The 20958-nt window shown below is 57.7% G+C and overlaps 3 protein-coding genes across 10 annotated transcripts; all 3 read left to right on the top strand.

Annotated features, from left to right (window-relative positions):
- Positions 1 to 293: 293 nt before the first annotated feature.
- On the top strand, positions 294 to 8911 carry CLK2 (CDC like kinase 2). 6 transcript variants are annotated; one of them, XM_033093170.1, is made up of 13 exons: positions 294 to 592; positions 2177 to 2346; positions 3026 to 3251; positions 3915 to 3999; positions 4349 to 4415; positions 4629 to 4745; positions 5509 to 5675; positions 6395 to 6489; positions 7048 to 7177; positions 7272 to 7354; positions 7520 to 7599; positions 7782 to 7872; positions 8388 to 8911. In XM_033093170.1, exons 2-13 carry the CDS (start codon positions 2177 to 2179, stop codon positions 8571 to 8573), a joined length of 1497 nt encoding a protein of 498 aa, XP_032949061.1. In that variant the 5' UTR covers positions 294 to 592; the 3' UTR covers positions 8574 to 8911. The 6 variants fall into 6 exon arrangements, with proteins under 6 accessions (XP_032949061.1, XP_032949059.1, XP_032949058.1 ...); XM_033093168.1 differs by having other exon boundaries at positions 3023 to 3251; XM_033093167.1 differs by having other exon boundaries at positions 3023 to 3251; positions 3912 to 3999.
- A 516-nt stretch (positions 8912 to 9427) lies between these two features.
- On the top strand, positions 9428 to 13772 carry SCAMP3 (secretory carrier membrane protein 3). The gene is made up of 9 exons (XM_033093173.1): positions 9428 to 9664; positions 10003 to 10080; positions 10700 to 10822; positions 10911 to 11031; positions 11445 to 11573; positions 12030 to 12189; positions 12294 to 12395; positions 12913 to 13030; positions 13315 to 13772. Exons 1-9 carry the CDS (start codon positions 9599 to 9601, stop codon positions 13459 to 13461), a joined length of 1044 nt encoding a protein of 347 aa, XP_032949064.1. The 5' UTR covers positions 9428 to 9598; the 3' UTR covers positions 13462 to 13772.
- An 87-nt stretch (positions 13773 to 13859) lies between these two features.
- ENTREP3 (endosomal transmembrane epsin interactor 3) lies at positions 13860 to 20119 on the top strand. 3 transcript variants are annotated; one of them, XM_033093988.1, is made up of 12 exons: positions 13863 to 15091; positions 15289 to 15345; positions 15545 to 15655; positions 15761 to 15880; positions 16000 to 16107; positions 16638 to 16813; positions 16945 to 17044; positions 17372 to 17441; positions 17705 to 18250; positions 18841 to 18909; positions 19021 to 19274; positions 19369 to 20107. In XM_033093988.1, exons 1-12 carry the CDS (start codon positions 14867 to 14869, stop codon positions 19540 to 19542), a joined length of 2010 nt encoding a protein of 669 aa, XP_032949879.1. In that variant the 5' UTR covers positions 13863 to 14866; the 3' UTR covers positions 19543 to 20107. The 3 variants fall into 3 exon arrangements, with proteins under 3 accessions (XP_032949881.1, XP_032949879.1, XP_032949880.1); XM_033093989.1 differs by having other exon boundaries at positions 13864 to 15091; positions 16641 to 16813; positions 19369 to 20119; XM_033093990.1 differs by lacking the exon at positions 18841 to 18909 and having other exon boundaries at positions 13860 to 15091.
- The last annotated feature ends 839 nt before the right edge of the window (positions 20120 to 20958 follow it).

Here is a 20958-nt window from a genome sequence, read left to right as displayed (position 1 = left end):
TAAATGACAACCGTTTTTTTGAAACCTCCAAACCGATTTCAGTGAGCCAGGGAAGTCTCAGGAAAGGGGCAAAAGATCGAGAAGGGATAGAGAAGGACACGAGGCGGGGCGGAGCGGGCCTGGCGAGCCCCAGCGACTCCCTCTCCATCGCCATGAACTTCCGCCCCCGGAACCTCCTCGGCTCTCACGGGTCCACGCCCGCGAGCTAGTAGGCGAGGACGCGGTGGCGTGCGCGGCCCTGGGGGCGGAGCCCAGGGGTAACTGGGAAGCGACGCAGGACGTGCGTGCGTACGTACGTGCTCGCTCACGGTGGCGGCGGCGGATCGGAGAGGCCAGACCCGGAGACCCAGCTGGGATCGGGCCCCGGGCGGGGGCGGTGCGAGCGGCGCCCAGCGGATCCTGGGGGCGGGGACAGAGCCGGGGCGGGCGGGACTGGAGCGGAGCCCGGGCACGAGGCGGGAGGTCCCAGGGTCTCGGGTTCGGGGGGTGGAGCCGCACTTCGTCGCCGCGGGGGTGCCGGGACTCCGGCCGCAGTGCCGCCGCCATCACGGACTTCCTGTGGGACAAGCGCACGGGCCTCGCCGCCAGAACGGTGAGCGCGCGGGCTGGCGGGCCGCGGGGTCGCGCGGAAAGATGGCGACCGCGGGGCGGGCGGGGATAGGGTTGAATTGGGGGCCAGGGACCCAGGCGAGATTAGGAGAGGAGGAGGGCTGAAGACCTGCGAAGCGGTAGAGGAGAGAGGTAGGGAGTGGAGGTGGAAGAAGACCGGCTTGCCTTAGACGGATCCGGGAAAACCTATAGGAAACTTGGGAGGGACCAAAGTAGAAGGGATGATGGAGTAGGGATAGGAGTGGTTCCAGAAATGACAAGGAGCAGGATATCAAAGTTGAACCAAGGCTGGAGAGGGGCAAGACACCACCGTGTCCCTTGGAGGATATGGAAAGAGTTTGACTTCAGAAATTAGTTCTGGATTTCCTGAGTGAGAAAGGGAAACAAAAGACTTAGAAGTTGGACAAGGTTGTAGACGGGAGACGCTTTGTGGGGTTACTTTGGTGGCAGTCTGTATGTGGGGAGGTGACATTTATGTGGCTGTGCTAAGCAAGGTTGGGTTACCTGGGAGAATCTTGTGCTTGCATCTTCTTGGCTTCCTGCAAGCCCTGTTAGGCCAGGCATGAATCAAATACCAGCCTCCTCCTCAAATTGAGGAGGTTGGAAAGAAGTAGCTCCGAGTGGGAGCCAGATGCCGGAGTCATTAGCCTTTCCACAAGTAATGCTCCCTCCACCAAGACTTCTGTCTGTCCCTGGGCCTATTGCATTTCATTCGGCCCTCCTGTTCTCATCTTCCTGGATTGTGACAGTGATTTATCTTTTGATTCTTTCCCTGAAGGAAAAAAAGGATTTGTGCGCCACACCATTCCATTCCCAATAACTGGAAGGTGGCTGGCCCTTAGCCAGGTGGTGCTGATACTAATGAAAAACCAGTTATTCTGTACTTCCTAAGCACAAAAGGGGAGGGGCCAGATGGGAAGCTGTGGGAAGCTTGGGGCTGCCTGAATTAAGACCTCTCCAGGGCGGTTTGGCTGGAGATGTGAGAGGTGATTAAGACCCAGGGCCCTAGAACTTGCTTATACACTGCTGTATGTAGAATCCTGGTAAACGGGATTCCTGCCCTTAGAACCCAGATGGTCTAGTTGGGGAGGTAAAATGCACCTTTAATAACCATAAAACGTTTATTGTAACAGTGTGCACTAAAGCTTTATTCTGTAGAGTTGTGAGGAACTCCGATGGCACAGACCTGGCTTAGATTCCAGCCAAGGATGAACTATGGCAGTTGCCACCAGCTCCACCATTTCACTCGTAAGGAGCTGTGGCCCAGGCCTGCACGGCTTCATGGAGCCAAGTTGGAGGAACATCAGAGGAGGGCAGTGCACTGAGTGGGGCAGAATTAAGGGATCCAGGGGGTGAGGGGAGGCTTCCTAGCGTTTTCACCCAGAGTTAGTAGGTGAACGTATACTCCATTGAGGAGGTATTGTGGGTACAGAGGAAGACTGAGGAGGTTGGTGTGGGTGGTAAAAAGAGAGAGAAAGGCAGAAAGCGGCTTAGCACCTGAGTCCTTGGGGACACTTCTGAAAACCCCGAGCTTTCCACACTATTTCTGTTTTTCCTTCCCTTGCAGATGCCCCATCCCCGAAGGTACCACTCCTCAGAGCGAGGCAGCCGGGGGAGTTACCATGAACACTACCGGAGCCGAAAGCATAAGAGGCGAAGAAGCCGCTCGTGGTCAAGTAGCAGTGACCGGACCCGGCGGCGGCGGCGGGAGGACAGCTACCATGTCCGTTCCCGGAGGTGAGGCCTCATACTCGGCGTCCCTCGTGTAGTCGGTTTACCTGCTAAGCAGCTGGGAGAAGGGGTGCTCCCGGTGGACAACAAAAGGAGGCACATGCCCTGTGGTGTGAGAGGGCTGTCATGGAGGAAGGGTACAGTGAGGGGCCGAGGAAGCACCCAGCAGGTTTGGTTCAGGGAAGACATCCTGGACAGCATGGCATCTAAGCTGGTCTGAAAGATAAGGGAGAAACGTCCCAGACAAAGAGTAGGAGCTAGACGTGGCTAATGAGCCAATAGACGAGACAGGGAGGTCTGCATGGTTTTAATAGCTTAGTGGCATATTCAGGGGGAGCGATGGCTTAGGGACAGTTTGGAGCAAAGCTGGATGTCAGGAAAGACTCGAGAATGAGATGGCTGTTTGTTCCATTGAGTCAGTGCAGGGGTGAGGAGCACCCAAAAGGCAGTAGTTCTGCCCATGTCTTTTCAGAGGTCTTGGTGACAGGCAAGGGGTGAGTCGTCCTCGTGCTTAGTTCCTTCGCATCTGTCATCCTTGGTCCTGTCGGAGTGACGTGTTGAGTGTCTGAGAGCCATTTTTCCAGCAGTACTTTTTGTCCTCACTGAGGGAGGACGTCGTACTTGATGTGGCAAGGAACGTGGCCTGAACAGATGCACCTAATGGGTGTTTATTGTCCAACAGCAGCTATGATGACCGTTCATCAGACCGGAGAGCATATGACCGGCGGTACTGTGGCAGCTACAGGCGCAACGACTACAGCCGGGAGCGGGCCGAGGCCTACTATGACGCGGACTACCGCCATTCCTACGAGTACCACCGGGAGAACAGCAGCTATCGCAGCCAGCGCAGCAGCCGCAGGAAGCACAGGCGGCGGAGGCGGCACAGCCGGACATTCAGCCGCTCGTCTTCGGTGAGTGCCAGCCCAGCCCTCTGTCCCCACCCCCTCCTCCAGCCCTCCGGGACCCCGGTAAGTGACAAGTGTCCTGTGCTCAGCGGAGCGATAGGGCATGGACACAGGTGGCCGCTGAGTCTGTCTGCTCTCCTGGAAGCTCTCTGGCTCTCGGAGGGCCCTGGCACCTGCTTTGGAGATGGATGGGCACGGGGCGCTGTGAACCCCGGTGCCCCCCCGGCATGCGGGCCTTGTGCTGGGAGCAGCTCCTCCCCAGAGGCCTGCATCCTCTCGGGGGGCCCTTGCCTGTGAACTGCCTTTCGTCCCCAGGGCCCTCTCAGCAGGTGGGCTTGGGTGGGGGCAAGGGGAGAGCTGTGCCTGCCCGGAAGGGCACTGTCGAGCATGGGGTTGTGGGTGACACTGGCAACGACACCACTTCTCTGCGCTGCCCGCGCCTCTCCTTGTCCCGTTTTGGGTTTGGGACTTGGGGTCGTGCGCCGCTCTCTCTTCTCACCCCGATCCGCCTACTGCATCTGACGTGTTCCCTTCCACTGTCCCCCATCATCGTCTGTCCCCCCTGGCTGGGCGCCTGTGACCGGTGGCCCTCCACCACCCACCCCGCCTCCCTCCGGCCCCCGCTCCGACACCTGGCTTGCTCCGACCCCCCCCGCCCCCCGACAGCAGCACAGCAGCCGGAGAGCCAAGAGTGTAGAGGACGACGCTGAGGGCCACCTCATCTACCACGTCGGGGACTGGCTACAAGAGCGATGTACAAGCCAAATCGTAACAATCCTATAGCCTGTAATGGTCCCATAGCCATCTAACGTCCCAAGCCAACCCAAGTCACGGCCTTTTTTGCCTTTTCTCAGTGGTGTTGTTTATCTGGGTGGTTTGAGTTGCTGTTGAGAATTGACCTCTGTCGTCCACTCCCAGCTCTCATGGCCCCTGGGTTAAAGGTGGTGGGACTCATGCAGGGGTTTTCTTCCCCTGTGACCATCTGTATCTGTTCCCCCTTCCTTCATCGCACCCCAGGTTGCTGTGCCCTTTTTCCTTCCGACTTAGCTCATTCCCCACCTTCTCTCCCTCCCTCTCCCCGACCCTGCTGTTTTTCATTTCAGATGAAATTGTAAGCACCTTGGGAGAGGGGACCTTCGGCCGAGTTGTACAGTGTGTCGACCATCGCAGGTAACTGTCAGACACACACACACATATCCCACCCCCATCCCCTCCCCCTCTCAGGCAGCAGTACCATACCTGCTAGGAAGAAAGAGGTAGTGAGGGTTATCCGGGGGTTTGTTGCTGATTAGCCAAAGGTAGGATTTCTTAATGCCCAGACAACACCATTCGATTTGAGACGTTCTTGAGAACCCAGCAAAAGCCCCTTCTGCCAACCCACAGGGGCGGGGCTCGAGTTGCCCTGAAGATCATTAAGAACGTAGAAAAGTACAAGGAAGCAGCGCGACTTGAAATCAACGTGCTGGAGAAAATCAATGAGAAGGACCCTGACAACAAGAAGTAAGCACGCACGGGGGACGAGGGGAGTCAGAGGCTCCACCCCTCCACAGGGAACCCTTCCCCACCGGGGTCAGGCAGGCGGGGGCCCTCGCCCTCCTCCTCCATCCATTCATCTTTAGTCCATCCTGGGAGAGCAGTAGGACATCGGAGTAGAAGGGCGGGTCTCAGATCCACTTCCCGTGTTTGCAGGGCCAGTAGGTTGCTCTGCAGTGCGGCTCCAGCCCACCACGGTGGGCTCTGTAGGGATTTGCCCTGGAAAAGACCCTGAGACTGAGAATCAATATTTCCATCAAGAAATTAATTGAACTTTAACATCTAGAAGTATGATGATGAGGCCACAGACATTTACATGTGATATTTTTGTTCACACACATTCCATAAGCCAAAATAGAATTAAGAGTGTTATAAGCAAAGATAGGAAAAAACAATAGGTACAAATGTGGGCCTGCAGTGGCTGACGATGAGTGAATTTCAGGAGTGGGGGTGGGATCGGGATTTAGGAGTGACACTTGGACAGCTCAGGGTCAGCACTGGAGCCTGGCACTCCACAGCTCTTCAGCAAATAGAATTTTTGTACCCATTTAAAATTCTGCAGGAAAATGAGTTGAAGCTTGGCAGGTAGTCCATCTCTTCTTGGCTGTGCCAGAAAGGCCATTCCCTAGCTGAACGGAACTTCGGTGGCAGTGCCAGTATGCAGTCCCTCCTTGTGGGGTGGGCATGTGGGAGCTCATCAGCCACTCCCCTCCCCCATCTCTCTTCCCAGCCTCTGTGTCCAGATGTTTGACTGGTTTGACTACCATGGCCACATGTGTATCTCCTTTGAGCTTCTGGGCCTTAGCACCTTCGATTTCCTCAAAGACAACAACTACCTGCCTTACCCCATCCACCAAGTGCGCCATATGGCCGTCCAGCTGTGCCAGGCCGTCAAGTGTGAGTGGGGCGGGCCAGGCGGGCTCTGGGCAGCCTCTCCCTCCTTTGGGCCTCTTCTGTCTCAGTTGTGCGCTGGTGAAACCCCTAGACAGTCAACTCGATTATCTGCAGATCTTAGTCACTGTCACGTTGACATCTCCTCTTCTGACTTGACTCCTTGGCTGACTTCCTCACCAGCACTGATGGCTCTCACTCCACATCCGGCCAAGCAGGAGCTGGAAACAGCCTCTGAAGTCAAAGCACCTCAATATCTCTTTCCCTTCATTCCCCTCCCTTGGGAAGTGTGAGGCAGTTAGCAAGCGCAGAGACAAAAGCGCAGTTCGAGCTAGAGGTCTTCGCGTGTCTGAGCTGGGGTGCTGTCCAGTCCCAGCAAAGCAGGTGCAGCCCAGGGGCCAGGGAGCCAATCCAGGCCAGGACACACAGTTCCTCTTTAGTCTCCGGAACAGCACGGTTTGGCAGAGTTGAAGTCACAGAATGTCAGGTACACACGTCAGAGCCAGTACAAAAATACAAGCCGTAGCCAAGTGCTTCCACTGAGGATCACATACATATCTCACATGAACAGACGGGGCATTTCCTGTGGACGTAGAGCAGGAAGCAGCCCAGCTGTTCTGGACCAGCCTCCTCGCCAGCTTTGAGCTGGGTGACCAAGCCTGGGTGTCTGGGGCCCCTTGGCCCTGGCTGCCTGGACCGACCGTGATGTGGCCTTCCCCCTGCAGTCCTCCATGATAACAAGCTGACACATACAGACCTCAAGCCTGAAAATATCTTGTTTGTGAATTCAGACTACGAGCTCACCTACAACCTCGAGAAGGTAAGACGGACAGGGTCTTTCCCCTTGGCCAGTTTTCCTTTCTCCTAGCCCTTTCTGTCCTCTTTTTCTCCCGGCCTGACTAAAACCAGAGTACTAGAATACATTGAAAGGGAGAGATTTAAGACTTAAATTGGGGAGAACTTGGGAAAAGGACCTCAGATCATTTTCCAGTCGCGTGGAAATGCTTTTAAGGTTCCAGCTTTGGACTTCCCTCTCTCTTTTTGTAAGGAAAGCTCAGCTCCCTTGACTGAGTTCCTGGAGGTCTCGCCTCAGGAAGCTCTCCCTCCGTTTGCTACCTGTTAGGCATTTGCAGAAAAACTGCACCCGTGCGTGGGGTGTAGTCTTCAGGTGCCGACTTGCGTGCTGTTCCGTACTGGTTGCTAATCCTCTCCCTCCCCGACTCCTGCAGCGCTCTGCTGCGAGGCAGGAGGCTCCAGCGTGCGTGGGAGCAGGCGGGAGGTCACAGGTGCTTTCGTAGGGGCCAAAGCACTTCTGAGGATGGTGGTGGAGCCTTGGGCTGTGGTGCGGAGGTCCATCGTCTTCCCGCTTTGCTCCTAGAAGCGAGACGAGCGCAGCGTGAAGAGCACGGCCGTCCGGGTGGTAGACTTCGGCAGCGCCACCTTTGATCATGAACACCACAGCACCATTGTCTCCACGCGCCATTACCGCGCGCCGGAGGTCATCCTCGGTAAGGCGGGACAGCGTCGCGTGCCGGAGCGGGCGTGGTGGCGAACGCGGCTCCCCTAAGCCTCGTGACCCCTTTTCCCTCCGTTCCTTCCCAGAGCTGGGTTGGTCACAGCCCTGTGACGTGTGGAGCATAGGCTGTATCATCTTCGAGTACTATGTGGGCTTCACCCTCTTCCAAGTAAGTGGTGGGGTAGCTCATAGGACCACCTGGTGTTCTGCTGCCGGACTTCCCTGTTGTCTGCCGAGGACCTGCCTGCTTACCCCTCCACATTGCCTCTCCCTGGCAGCTGGTCCTCAGCACCCCCTTCCCGGACCCACGTTCAGTTTTGGCTTTCTTTCCCAGACCCACGACAACAGAGAGCATCTCGCCATGATGGAAAGGATCTTGGGTCCCATCCCTTCCCGGATGATCCGAAAGACCAGGTGAACCTTGAGTGGGAGGGACTTAACCCTTTTCCTTTTCTCTCCACAAAATTGGTCTATATCACGTCATTTTCTTTTTTCTTTGACACCTCCCCTTCCCCCAACTACTCTCAGATGGGGGAATAAGGGAATTATCCCACGAGAGGAACCTCCTGATTCCTCAACCTCCCCTTCCCCTCTAGGAAGCAGAAATATTTTTATCGGGGTCACCTGGATTGGGATGAGAACACATCAGCTGGGCGCTACGTTCGAGAAAACTGCAAACCACTGCGGGTGAGCTGGGCTGGGGATCAATGGTGCCCACCACCCAGAGGTGTTTTGTTTCTGGAATGCATTTCACAAGCAGAGGGTTAGGAAAGAAGGGGAGGAAAACTGAAAGAAGACATCTTTGGTTAATGGAAGAGAGATAAGAGGGAGTTGTTTTATGGAGGGAAGGAGATTAGACAGCCGTGTCTTTCTTGAGCCAACCAGAGATCACAGCAGTATCCTGGATTCCTTAGGCCAGACAGTAAAGAGTACACTACCTTTGAAGAGCTTACGTTTTAATGAGGAGCTAAAGAAGATTCATGAAGTTGACAAGCATATGCAAGTAGAAAGAACGTCCAGAGTATGAAGGAGTAATGGTGCTAGTGGGAAGGTAGGCTGAGCTGTGCTAGCAGAAGGTAGCATTCGTAATGGCTGCAAGCAGACAGAGCCTTGGGCCTCAAGATGGCAAGCTAGGGCCGTGAAGGAGAAGGCAGGGTCTGTAAGGCGTGGTGCCTCACCTTCTTCCCGCCCTCCATCACCAGCGGTATCTGACCTCAGAGGCAGAGGAACACCACCAGCTCTTCGATCTGATTGAAAGCATGCTAGAGTATGAACCTGCTAAGCGGCTGAGCTTGGGTGAAGCCCTTCAGCACCCTTTCTTCGCCCGCCTTCGGGCTGAGCCACCCAGCGCCAAGTTGTGGGACTCCAGTCGGGATATCAGTCGGTGACGATCAGGCCCTGGGCCCCGCTGCATCTGTAACAGCAGTGGGTGTCCAGTCCAGGACACTGGTGCTTTTTTATACAAGAGAACAGAGCCGGAGCCCACTCCTTCCTCCTGGCTCCTTGTATACCTGTGAATATGTGAGATAGTGTAAATATGAAAGAGCTCGGACCCTGCCTTGTACATAACGCGATACCATTCCACACTCTCCCCACCCTCACTTGCCCCTTCACAGTTGAGTCGCATGGGGCAGAATGAGGTAACCAGGTGGCATCCATCCCATGTTTTATAAGGAATTTTGTACAGTCTTTGTGAAATAAAATGACGTGCTTCATCCGACCTCCATCCCTGGAGTTTGAGGTTTGGGACGCTGGGGTGCAGGGGTGAGGAGATTGCCAGCCTTTCTGAGTTTGGGTATTAAGGGTGTCCCATCTTACTCCCAATTAACTAGTCAGGCCACCAGTTTAACGGTTTGTCTCTAGAGGGTAGTGATGAGTGGGGTATTATTTCTTGCAGTTTAGAACGGAGAAGGGCCCTAAGGTGGCACTTCTTTCATCTGGAATAATGAGGGTTGGGTCCGACTACAATAGCCATTAGTCTGGGCCTCAGGACAGAACCAGAAATTCAGGTGAAAAAAAACTTGAATCAACTGGGCTCCTGGGAGGCCGCCACCACCGGCGGGAAGATTCCCGTCGTACATCTCGGGAGACGGACGGACCGGGATTCGGGCGCGAAGCTTGCTGGGAGGTGTAGTTCGCTAGTGGGGGTGGAGTCACGTGGGGAAAGCGGCGCTAGTTGGCGAGGAAGACTGGGTTCGAGGTGTCACGTGGGGGCACTTCCGGCTTTGCCTCCCGGGCGCAGGCGCAAGCCGCTGCTGCTGCGGGGATCCTTGTGACCCTTCCGGTCGGTGTAGCCAATCGGTGCACAGCGAAGCGGGGCGGACCGAGAGGAGCGGAGGGACCGCTGAGAGCCGCCGCCACTGCCGCGGCAGGGGCGTGGAGGCCGGGGGCGGCCTGGGCCGCAGTTGCAAATATGGCTCAAAACAGAGACGGTGGAAACCCGTTCGCCGAGCCCGGCGAGCTTGACAACCCTTTTCAGGTGACTTGCGCCGGCCTTCTTTGGGCAGCTGGGCTGACTCTTCTCCGTTCCGGAGGATGGGGCTAAGTCGTATTCCCTCTTGTGACATTTGATCCGCGGAAGGGCCGCCACGTGGGGGTGACGGTGACTCCAGACCAGTGAGCACCCTGGAGGGGCGGGCCCTGCCCCTGTAGCGAGCTGGTACTGGCATTGTAGGGCGAAGGGTTTGGAGCAAATGTTGGGACAACAGCGTGGCCCCCAAGGTGCAGTGCTTGGAGCCACAGGCAATTTGGAAGGGGACCCTGTGAGTTCCCCCAGAGGCACCAGGTGCCAGCTGAGCCTCAGCTCTCTGCCCGCAGGACCCAGCTGTGATCCAGCACCGACCCAGCCCGCAGTATGCCACGCTTGATGTCTACAACCCTTTTGAGACCCGGGAGGTGAGATTCAGGAGGGCAAGGAAAGGGAGGGTGTGCCAATAAGCCCACTGTGTGCAGGGGACTTTCCTGCATGCAAAGGAAGTTTGCTCCCTGAGAGGCCGATTTGCGGTGGGATGCCTAATCCTTCCGGAGACCCTAGGGCCACCGATCCATCCAGTTGGAGCCCTGAATATTGGCCCTGGGAGGATCTGGAGTGTGGCAGGGCCTGAACCAAGGCTCTGTCTATGGTGACTTCTTTGAAGAAATTAAAGGATGGAGGAGCTGGTCGGAGTTGAGGAGCAAACAGACTCGGCTTAGGTTTACAATTACAAGGCAAGAAATGAGGGAGACTAGATCTGTTGTCTTCGTGGGACAGGAACTAGTAAGAGTTTTATAAAGTGAAGGAAGTACGGTAGAGGAGTGCTTTGAGCCCCGACTAAGGAATTTGGTGTGAGGGGTGATGAGGGGTGCTGCAGGTCTAAAGGAGTTCTCGGACATAAACACAAGAAGGAGCTTCTAACAACTGGGGGAGGGGCTGCTGCCTTGGTAATGAGTTCTGGGTCTCGCGGTATTCAGGCAGACTAGATTCCTGTGTTACGGGGGACCAGATGGTCTCTAAGGTCTTCTCCATACCCGACAGCCACCACCCTCCTTTGAGCCTCCTGCCCCTGCCCCGTTGCCTGCACCCCCGGCTCCCCCCTTGCAGTCTGCGAGAAAACTCAGCCCCACGGAGCCCAAGAACTATGGCTCCTACAGCACCCAGGTAAAGGGGCTGTGTGGGAGGCACTTGGGGAGCAGGGCCAGCCCTGGACCCTGGATTCATGTCTCCCTCCTCTGCTCCTGCTGGGCAGGCGTCAGCTGCAGCAGCCACAGCTGAGCTGCTAAAGAAACAGGAGGAGCTCAACCGGAAGGCAGAGGAGCTGGACCGGAGAGAGCGAGAGCTGCAGCATGCTGCCCTGGGGGGCACAGCTAGTAAGCGGGGCCTTGGTCGGCTGGGGAGGGGCTCTGACAGTTTCGAAGAAGGAAAGAACCCTAATATCCTGGGTGCTGGAGCCAGCTTGCTGAGTATGAATCTGGGCGCTGTTGCCTACTAACTGTGAGCTCTTAGGCACGTTGAGTGCCTCAGTTTCTTGTAAAATGAGAGTAACATTGGTACCTATTTGACAGGACTGTTGTGGGGGTTCAGCAGGGTCCTTGTAGAGAGTGCTTGGCCCAGTGCTTGCAAGGTGAAAATATAACACTCAGTGCTATTACTGCCCCCCTGCCTTATCTTCTTGGACCCCGAACTGGAGATAGAAGAGAGGACCTGGGGATGGAAGGAAGGGGGAGCCATCTTCTTCCGTCTCTGTTCATTTCTGAGGTCCCCCTGCCTTTTTGCCTTACAGCTCGACAGAACAATTGGCCCCCTCTGCCTTCCTTTTGCCCAGTTCAGCCCTGCTTTTTCCAGGATATCTCCATGGAGATTCCCCAAGAATTTCAGAAGACAGTATCCACCATGTACTACCTCTGGATGTGTGAGTCGTGAGAACCCTTTCTGGAGGAAGAGTACAGGGAGTAACTTGTACATCTTTCCTGCCGTGGAACCCATGCACCTAGGACTAGACACTTCACCCCTCTTCAGTGTTTGAGTTGAAGGCTAATTTCTCCAGGATCTTTCTGGGTGGCTCCTCTTCCAGGATGTAGAACTTACTCTCCAGCCTGCCAGCAAATGGATGTTCTGCCCCCCCCCCCATTCCTTGTGCATAAACGGATTTGGAATCCTTTAAATGTCTTTGCAAAGGGGAGGGTTACGTGTGATGGGGATTGGCTCGTTCTGTCTCCTCTGGTGAGTTGAGGATTCCGTGAAGGCAGACGCTGTCTTCCTTTCCTTCCTCTGCCACACTAGGCGAGGGCTGTGGGGTGGCCTTCTACAGGAAGGAGCTCTCACTGCAGTCCAGGAGGACCCATCGTCCTTTCCCTCTGTCCCTTAGGCAGCACTCTGGCTCTTCTCCTGAATTTCCTCGCCTGCCTGGCCAGCTTCTGTGTGGAGACCAGCAATGGCTCAGGCTTCGGGCTCTCTATCCTCTGGGTCCTCCTTTTTACTCCCTGCTCCTTCGTCTGCTGGTACCGCCCCATGTATAAGGCTTTCCGGTAAGTTAGGGGATGGAGGTTCCGGGGGGGACTCGGGTGGACCCTCATGCTCTGCTCCTCCAGCCCTAATGCTTCTTCCACTCCCTCCACTTTTCTCCTCACAGGAGCGACAGTTCATTCAATTTCTTCGTTTTCTTCTTCATTTTCTTCGCCCAGGACGTGCTGTTTGTCCTCCAGGCCATTGGCATCCCAGGGTGGGGCTTCAGGTCCGTGAGGCTGCAGTCCACCCTCATCCCTTCCTCCCACTCCTCTAGACCCAGTCAGGGTACTGGGGTAGGAGTCGTTCAGCAAAAAGAAGTGTGGTTTTTATCCTTGGGAAGTGCTAGTTTACCGAGGGAGACAGGACATACTTCCAGCTAGAGAGAGCCTACACAGAACTCTAGGCAGCCGTAGATGAGGGGAAGAAGGTCGGTCAATCTGGGAAGGCTTCCTAGAGGAGGTCTGTAACCACAGTGGAGGAGGGGAGGAAGAATCTTCAACAGAAGAAAGGGCTGGCTGGAAGAGCTGGCAGAGCTAGGAGCTAATGTTTCAGAAGCTGGGATTGAGCTACGAACATTGTGGATGTAGTTTGGGATCGTGGTGTGTGGAAAGCTGCCAGATTGATAGGGGGTGAACGCTGCCACCCGATAGGGAGGGTGGGAATAGAGCATGTTTGCGACACCAGCAGGAAGGAGGCAGGGGGGACAGAGCCCTTCTTCACGGCCATGTGCTTGCCCCCCACAGTGGCTGGATCACGGCCCTGGTGGTGCTGAAGTTCAGCCCGGCTGTCGCTGTGCTCATGCTCCTGGTGGCCCTGCTTTTCACCGGCATCGCTGTCCTGGGGATCGTGATGCTAAAGCGGGTGAGGGGCTGTGCTAAGGTGGGGCCAGGAGAGAGAGCTCACGTCCCTAGGGGCCTGGGTGGAACATTCAGGAGGAACTTGGGAGGGCCAGGCTGATGGGCAGCTTCTGGGCTAATGGACCTCTGAGCTGGGGTGGGGGTGGGGGCGTTTTGTGGGGTGTGTATAGGGGGAGTTAAGAAGGAAAAACCAGAGCAGCAGGCTCGGGAGTGGTGGTGGCAGTGTGAGGTTGGCGTTCAGTAACTGTGGCTGGAACGTGCCCTGACGTCTCTGCCTTCTACTTGCAGATCCATTCCTTGTACCGCCGCACAGGTGCCAGCTTTCAGAAGGCGCAGCAAGAGTTTGCGGCTGGTGTCTTCTCAAACCCTGCGGTGCGAACCGCAGCTGCCAATGCGGCCGCCGGGGCTGCCGAAAATGCCTTCCGGGCCCCCTGAGCCCTGACTGGGATGCCCTGGCCCTGCCACTTGAGGGAGCTGACCTGGCCCCCAGCCCTGCGGACTCTGGGACTTGGTGAGACATCACCACGTGATGTCTCCTCTGTAGTGCCCCCAGCCCCACAGCCGTGACTGCTGAACCTGACTTAGGGATGCCGGAGCCCACTGTGACCCAGTCACTGCTCCCCCCCTCACCGCCCAGTCAGGCCACACTGCTGCCACTCTTACACACCCCAACCCAGCTTCCCTCTGCTGTGCCAAGGCTGTTGCTTCGGTTATTTAATAAAAAGAAAGTGGAACTGGAACTCAAACTCCCGTTTCCTGAATTTTTACTGAAAACTAGGCCTTGTGAAAGAGAAAGAGGAGCATGAGATGGGGACTGGAGCGGAGTGTGGACTCGAGGGAAGGTCAGATCTGGCTTTAGTGTGAACTGCCAGCTGTCCAGGGCGGGGCAGCAGAGCCCCTGGGCTGGGTAGCTGGTGCAGGAAGAGGGAGGGCAGTCCACGGTTGGGCGTGGAATCCCGGAGCCTCTCCATTAATGCCGGGAAAGAACCACTGCCTCTGCTGGGAACACAGCGGGCCCTGGGGCCTGAGAGGCTGGGTGGGGCTCAAGAGGGCCCCGAAAGTGATGTTAGCTTGGGCCTCGGTCCAAGGAGAGGCAGGGGCTGGAGAGCACGCCCGCCGGATATGTCGCGGCTGCTGCTCTCCCCTCCCACAGCGTGTCTACCGGGACTACAACTCCCGAGGTGCACCGCGCCGGCCAGCGCCGCCACGCCACGCCACGCCCCTCCTCTCGCACCATCCCCATCCCCACCCCCCCACCTCCAGTCCCAGACCCGCTGCAGCCCGAGCTGGGGGAGCGGATCGTGGTGGGGAGGGGAGCGAGGCAGGCGACCCAGGGGGCAGCGGAGCTGTGGCCTCTCCCCACCAGGAGGCCCTGGATCCCACTGGACACTCCGCGGGCACACCGACCGCTCCTCCAGAGTCACCCACGCCGACCCCTCCCCTCTTTGGACTTCTTTCCCATCCTTCTTGTCTTTACCCTCCCCACCCTTCCCTGGGTTGCGGACCGCCGCCCTCTCCTCACTCCCGGACCAGCCCTTCTCGTTGCTTCTCTTCCCTAGAGATGCGATGAGCCTGTGCCCCGGCGTCCTCATCGCCGTCCCGGGCACGGTGCCCGTCCAGTGCCCGTGCTGGGGAGGGAGTACTCCGCGGCCCCTCCGTGACGCCCCTCCCTTGGGGAGCCTCCCAGCTGGAGTCCCTGGGCCATGCCCCAGGGGACCCAGCCAGGGGGTGGGCTCTAGAGCGAGGCGGGTGGAGAGGAGGGACGGGGCCTTGGGCGCCTCTGAGATGCTCCCAAGCGCCAGGGGGGGCCGAGCGAGGCTCAAGCAACCGGGCGGCAGGCATGATGCCCTCGCCTAGTGACTCCAGCCGCTCGCTTACCAGCCGGCCCAGCACCCGGGGCCTTACCCACCTCCGCCTCCACCGCCCCTGGCTGCAGGCCCTGCTCACGCTGGGGCTGGCCCAGGTGCTCCTGGGCATCCTGGTGGTCACCTTCAGCATGGTGGCCTCCTCCGTTACCACCACCGAGAGCATCAAGAGGTCCTGCCCATCTTGGGCTGGATTCTCGGTGAGTTGGGTGCACAGTGGTTGGGTGGGGTCGGCTCCTTGGGCCCCACCCCTCCACACCAGCTGCCAGTCCAAATCCTGGCCTCTCCTCCCTCTCCTGGTCCTCTCCTTCCTTACAGGGCTGAGTGCACCCTGTGGTGAGGAGCTCACTCAGGTGCCTCCCCTGCCAGGCTGAGCCTGTGCCCACTCTGTCCCCAGCTGGCGTTCTCCGGGGTGGTTGGCATTGTGTCCTGGAAGCGGCCGTTCACTCTAGTGGTAGGTGCCAGGGTCTGGTGCCCACTGGGGGGCAGGTGCCCAGCACCTGAGGGGCTGTCCCTTTAGGCCCTCGAGAAGGGAACTGGCTCTCCAGTTCGCGTCAGCCCAGCACAAGTGTGTGTGAGGAAGGGTGGTGCCCTCCGTGGTGGAGGGGCACTCCTGAGGGTCCCAGCCTGAACCTGCACCCTTTACCCCCCAGATCTCCTTCTTCTCGTTGCTGTCGGTGCTGTGTGTCATGCTGAGCATGGCCGGCTCTGTTCTGTCCTGTAAGAATGCCCAGCTGGCCCGAGACTTCCGAGACTGCTCCATGGTGAGATCTGAGGAGGGCGAGCCGAGAGAAGTAGTTGGGGGAGCTGTGTGGGACGCCTGGGTGTGCCCTGACTCAGACTGCCTCACCGTCCCCACTTCCACTCAGGAAGGAAAGGTGTGTGTGTGCTGCCCCTCCGTTACCCTCCTCCGGCCCTGTCAGGGCTCAGGGCAGGAACTGAAAGTTGCCCCTAACTCCACCTGTGATGAAGCCCGAGGGGCCCTCAAGGTGAGCACGCACGCACACCTGCACCATTCTTCCTTCCCCATGCATCCCCTCCTGGGGTCTTCACAGGCCGAACCTGTGGGATTTACCCCTCCCCTCTCACATCCCCCTTCCTTCCCCAGAACCTGCTCTTCAGTGTCTGTGGGCTCACCATTTGTGCCGCCATAATCTGTACCCTCTCAGCTATTGTCTGCTGCATCCAAATCTTCTCCCTGGACCTTGTGCACACGGTGAGGGGGGGCCAGGGTCAGTGCCAAGCAGGTATGATGGGGGCGGGGACTCCGGTCGAGGGGATGTAGCTAAAGCGCGGGCCACCTATGAGGCATGTCAATTATTGGAGGGATGCTTGGGTGACCAAAGAGGGGGTCGAGGAGGGGAATGACAGGGAGTGAAAGAAGTATGTCATGCCAGTCTGGGGCCAGGGGAGGGGCCTTAGAGAGTGAGACTGGAAGTTGGGCGGAGTCAAGAAGGTCCTCGATGGGGGTGGGGATAAAGGGTTGATGTTCTGGAGGTGACAGAAAGTACGTGGTGATTCTGGGTGCAGACCGGGTCATAAAGGAGTCGTTTCTAGATGGGCAGGGCCAGAGCTGGAGGTCCTTGGTGGGGGCAGGGTTAGAGGAGGAGCTTGTTCCGGCTGAGGGAGGGGCCCAAACTGAGCTTCTTGGAGGGGGTGGGGCCAGAAAAAGGTAGATAAGAGAGGAGTTTGGGAGCCAGAGTTGTGTTCCCAGAAACCAGGCTTGCTGACCTGCTTGCTCCCCAGCAGCTGGCTCCTGAGCGCTCAGTCTCAGGCCCCCTGGGGCCTCTGGCCTGTACGTCCTCGCCCCCAGCCCCTCTCCTGCACACCATGCTGGACTTGGAGGAATTTGTACCGCCTGTACCCCCACCTCCCTACTATCCCCCAGAGTACACCTGCAGCTCAGAAACAGATGCACAGAGGTGAGGCCTGCTGGACCCTGCTGAGGGAGCTACGGCAGGGGGAGGGGGCGGGGCTGCAGCCTGGGATGGTGGGGAGGGTCTTTGTGGAGCAGGAGCTCTCCAGGCTTTGACCCTCTCCCCTCTCCTGCCAGTATCACCTACAATGGCTCCATGGACAGCCCAGTGCCCTCGTACCCTACTGATTGCCCCCCTTCTTATGAGGCCGTCATGGGGCTACGAGGAGACAGCCAGGTAAGAGCACGGCTTGGTATGGGCGAGGGAGCCAGGGCTAGAGCCCAGAAAGCTGAGTGAGTTGGCCACAGTCACTGGATACAGATAATAGTTCTCACGATCCTATAACACTAGTGCACCACTTTGATCTTCCCTAGAGCGCAGTGAGGTGCGTGGGGTAGGAACTATTATTTCTATTTTACACATGTGGGAACTGAGGCCCTCATGAGTGACTTGTGCAAAGGGACACAGCTAGACTGCACTCCAGGCCCCCAGTGCGCTGTCCAGCACATGGGGGTGCCGTGTCAGTGTGTGGGGCTGGACTCTTGACTCTTGTGCCTTCTGCAGGCCACTCTGTTTGACCCTCAGCTTCATGACAGTTCCTGCATCTGCGAGAGAGTGGCCTCCATTGTAGATGGTGAGCAGAAAGTGGTGGGTGGGGGCACACACAAGGGCCGGCCGCCTAGGATAGCAGAGCTGGGGAAGGAGCAAAAAAGGGGGAGAGGAGGCTGAGTTGGTGGTGTAGGGACAAGCGAGGGCGGTGGCTTCTTGGAACCCTGGACTTACCTGTCTCTTTTGAGATAAAACTGGAGGCAGCGTGGCCCCCCAGAGGCTGGGCCGGAGAAGAACTGCCCAGGCCGGGTGGGGCTGGTGCTACCCAGCGCCCCCTGCCGCCCACAGTGTCCATGGACAGCGGGTCTCTGGTGCTGTCAGCCATCGGCGACCTCCCGGGGGGCTCCAGCCCGTCCGAGGACTCCTGCCTGCTGGAGCTGCAGGGCTCCGTACGCTCCGTGGACTACGTGCTCTTCCGCTCCATTCAGCGTAGCCGCGCGGGTTACTGCCTCAGCCTGGACTGCGGCCTGCGCGGCCCCTTTGAGGACAGCCCGCTGCCCCGACGGCCGCCGCGGGCCGCCCGCTCCTATTCCTGCTCTGCCCCGGAAGCCCCACCCCCGCTGGGTGCCCCAACAGCCGCCCGCAGCTGTCACCGGCTGGAGGGCTGGCCGCCCTGGGCGGGACCCTGCTTCCCGGAGCTGAGGCGCCGGGTCCCCCGGGGAGGCAGCAGGCCAGCTGCAGCCCCTCCCACCCGAGCCCCCACCCGCCGCTTCAGCGATAGCTCAGGTTCCCTCACCCCACCGGGGCACCGGCCTCCTCATCCGGCTCCCCCTTCCCCGCTGCTGCTGCCACGGTCCCACAGTGACCCCGGCATCACCACCTCCAGCGACACCGGTGAGCAGCCCCCCCACCCCGCCCCACCGAGGTTCAGGAGGGTAGGTACTGGGAGGTGGAGGGCCAGTGCTGCCAGAGATCTGGGACACTGTCGAGGTCCCCGAGGAGAAAGGGTGAGTCGCCCCTGCGGCAGACACTTCTCGAGTGTTCACCTCCTAGAAAAAACAACATCAGTATAGCTTTGTGGCTAAAGGGAGCAGGATTTGTTCTTTGAAACCCAATTCTATAGCTCCCACCTGGGCCATTTACGAAGCCTCAATTTCTCACCTGTAAAACAGGTGTCACAATGGTACCCCAACCATAGGTACGGTAGAGTTACTGAGAAATGAGATAACGCGAGGAAAATGCTTAGCCTTGGCCCAGGACGTGCTCACTACCCCCATGTGTGCCCGCCCGCCCCGGGGAGGTAGCCACTGTGAAGGATGCCGCCCCTGTCCCTTTGTCGGTGAACTAACTGTCCCATCTCAGAGCAGAGGGGATGGGGCGTGGGACCTGTGAAAGCGCCTGTGGGCTTGAATCCTCACAGGAGGGTGGTGGGCTGCGTGGGCGTGTCCCCTGAGCATGTCCACTAGGTCCATTTCTCTCCCCAGCTGACTTCAGGGACCTTTATACCAAAGTGCTTGAGGAAGAAGTTGCTTCTGTTTCCTCTGCAGATACAGGTCAGCCATGTGGTCCGTGCCCAGGGGTCGGGGCAAGGCGTGCTGCCTGGCACTCTCCGCACGTGTATCCCTGTCCCTTTCCACCCACAACCTCTCTCTCTCTCTCTGCAGGGCTCTGCTCTGACGCCTGCCTCTTCCGGCTAGCCCGATGCCCATCCCCCAAGCTGCTGCGTGCCCACTCAGCCGAGAAACGGCGCCCTGTGCCCACCTTCCAGAAGGTCCCCCTGCCCTCGGGCCCTGCACCCGCCCACTCCCTGGGGGACCTGAAGGGCAGCTGGCCAGGCCGGGGCCTGGTCACTCGTTTCCTCCAGATGTCCAGGAAGGCCCCAGAGCCCAGTGGGAATGGAGCCCACGGGCATAAGCAGGTAGGCATTAGGGGAGCCTGGGAGGATACCCAGGAAAGCCTGGAGCTGCCGGTTGGGTTGGGCCACACTGATGCCCACTCCTGTGTCCCTTCAGGTGCCCCGGAGCCCGTGGGGCCGGCCAGGCCGAGAGAGCCTCCACCTTCGAAGCTGTGGCGATCTGAGCTCCGGCTCCTCCTTGCGGCGCCTCCTGTCTGGCCGCCGGCTGGAGCGTGGTACCCGACCCCACAGCCTCAGCCTCAATGGGGGCAACCGGGAGACTGGGCTGTGACCTGGGCTTCTTGCCACACTGAACAGATGAATACTGGGGCCGTGGGCACCAGCTGGTTGGGACCAGCAGCCCCCAGCATTCCCTTGCACTGGCTGGCACAAAAAGAAATCCGCTCAACACCCCCCAAAAGAATCCCTTTCCCTCCTACCTCTGGGGGCTCCTGCTGCTTGCCTCTGTTCCTCTGGCCTGGGAGAGCTTCTGTCCTGTGGTGCATGGGTGTTCAGGCTGTGGGGGAGATGCCCCTGCTTACAGCACTGGAGGAGGAAAAGTCCTGACCCCCCAGCACGAGAGTAGCTCTCTTTGATTTGCCAGGGCAACTATGGCCGGACAAGGCATGTCCCGGGTGTCTAAGCATAGGGGGCTGTGTGTCTGCGCAATTGGGTGGTGAGGCATGAAGTCATAAAAATCTGGCTGGCCTCTCAGCTCTGCCACCTCTAGCTGCATGACCTTGGGCAAGTTATTTAACCTCCATTGCCTGACCTGTAAAATATGGTGAGGACAAATGTTTCTAAAGCTAAGAAGCCTTCACACACTAAGCCTTCAATAAATTTCAGTTTTCCCCTTCTCTTCTGGATCATGCTTTATCACCAATGAAATTTGTTCTAGCATCTCTCCTAGTTAAGAAAACTCTGCCAAAACTCGTACATTTCTTTCCAGCTGCCACACTGTATCTCTCCTCCTTTTCATAGAAAAAGGTTTTCTTCCTTCCCTGAACTTACCCCCACAGCTGCTGACTCTACCTCTCCTCAGGCGCTACTCTGACAATTTTCAGTAACCAAAAGATACCAGACCCAGTGAAATGACCGTTTCTCTACCTGCATCTCACTTGACCTCTAAGAAGCATTTACTCAGAAAATCTGCGTCTTTCCTCTTGACTTTTTCCCTTTCTAGTCTTTGAAGACATATTCTCTTTTTCCTCCTACTTTACCCTTTCGTTATCCTTTGCGATTTTTATACCTTACTGGACTGCTTAACTCTGGCAGGCCCCAGGGCTCTCCCCTCGGCCCTTTTCTACTTCCACTCTGTCTGTTGCTGTCTCTACCAAAACCCACGGGCTCCACGGCTTTAAATACCAGCTATGTGTTCACGAAGAACTCCCTCCTTGACCTCTCCATGCGCTCCAACCTCCAACTCGAATCTCTCCTGGGATGTCTAAGGGCATCTCAGCCTCAACGTGGTCACAACTGAACTCTTGATTCCCACCTCCAGAACCTGTTCCTCTTGCAACGGTTCCTTCTCAACAAGTGGCGCCGCCACTCACACAGCTGCACATTCCAGAAGCTTGGGACTCATCCTGATTTCTTTGCCCTCAAGCAACACATCCGATCCTATCCTGAATTCATCCATGTCTCACCAGCTACCCAGCTCAAGCTACCAGCCTCTAAATGGATCTATTTCCATTCTAACAATCCATTC

Source organism: Rhinolophus ferrumequinum, chromosome 22 (genome assembly GCF_004115265.2).
Source record: "Rhinolophus ferrumequinum isolate MPI-CBG mRhiFer1 chromosome 22, mRhiFer1_v1.p, whole genome shotgun sequence".
NCBI classification, from domain to species: Eukaryota; Metazoa; Chordata; class Mammalia; order Chiroptera; family Rhinolophidae; genus Rhinolophus; species Rhinolophus ferrumequinum.
The sequence above is the reverse complement of the archived record's forward strand: the minus strand, read 5'-3'. Positions and strand labels throughout refer to the sequence as shown.

What these genes read in the sequence shown, in the direction of transcription:
- CLK2 (XM_033093167.1), top strand. Translation starts at nt 2,177, where the DNA reads ATGCCCCATCCCCGAAGGTACCACTCCTCAGAGCGAGGCAGCCGGGGG. An exon ending in GGACTGGCTACAAGAGCGAT is followed by an intron (nt 4,000 to 4,348) that starts GTACAAGCCAAA and finishes TTTTCATTTCAG; the next exon opens with ATGAAATTGTAAGCACCTTG. An exon ending in CGCGCCGGAGGTCATCCTCG is followed by an intron (nt 7,178 to 7,271) that starts GTAAGGCGGGAC and finishes GTTCCTTCCCAG; the next exon opens with AGCTGGGTTGGTCACAGCCC.
- SCAMP3 (XM_033093173.1), top strand. Translation starts at nt 9,599, where the DNA reads ATGGCTCAAAACAGAGACGGTGGAAACCCGTTCGCCGAGCCCGGCGAG. An exon ending in CCCATGTATAAGGCTTTCCG is followed by an intron (nt 12,190 to 12,293) that starts GTAAGTTAGGGG and finishes TTCTCCTCACAG; the next exon opens with GAGCGACAGTTCATTCAATT. An exon ending in GGATCGTGATGCTAAAGCGG is followed by an intron (nt 13,031 to 13,314) that starts GTGAGGGGCTGT and finishes TTCTACTTGCAG; the next exon opens with ATCCATTCCTTGTACCGCCG.
- ENTREP3 (XM_033093988.1), top strand. Translation starts at nt 14,867, where the DNA reads ATGATGCCCTCGCCTAGTGACTCCAGCCGCTCGCTTACCAGCCGGCCC. An exon ending in ACTTCCGAGACTGCTCCATG is followed by an intron (nt 15,656 to 15,760) that starts GTGAGATCTGAG and finishes ACTTCCACTCAG; the next exon opens with GAAGGAAAGGTGTGTGTGTG. An exon ending in AGTGGCCTCCATTGTAGATG is followed by an intron (nt 17,442 to 17,704) that starts GTGAGCAGAAAG and finishes TGCCGCCCACAG; the next exon opens with TGTCCATGGACAGCGGGTCT.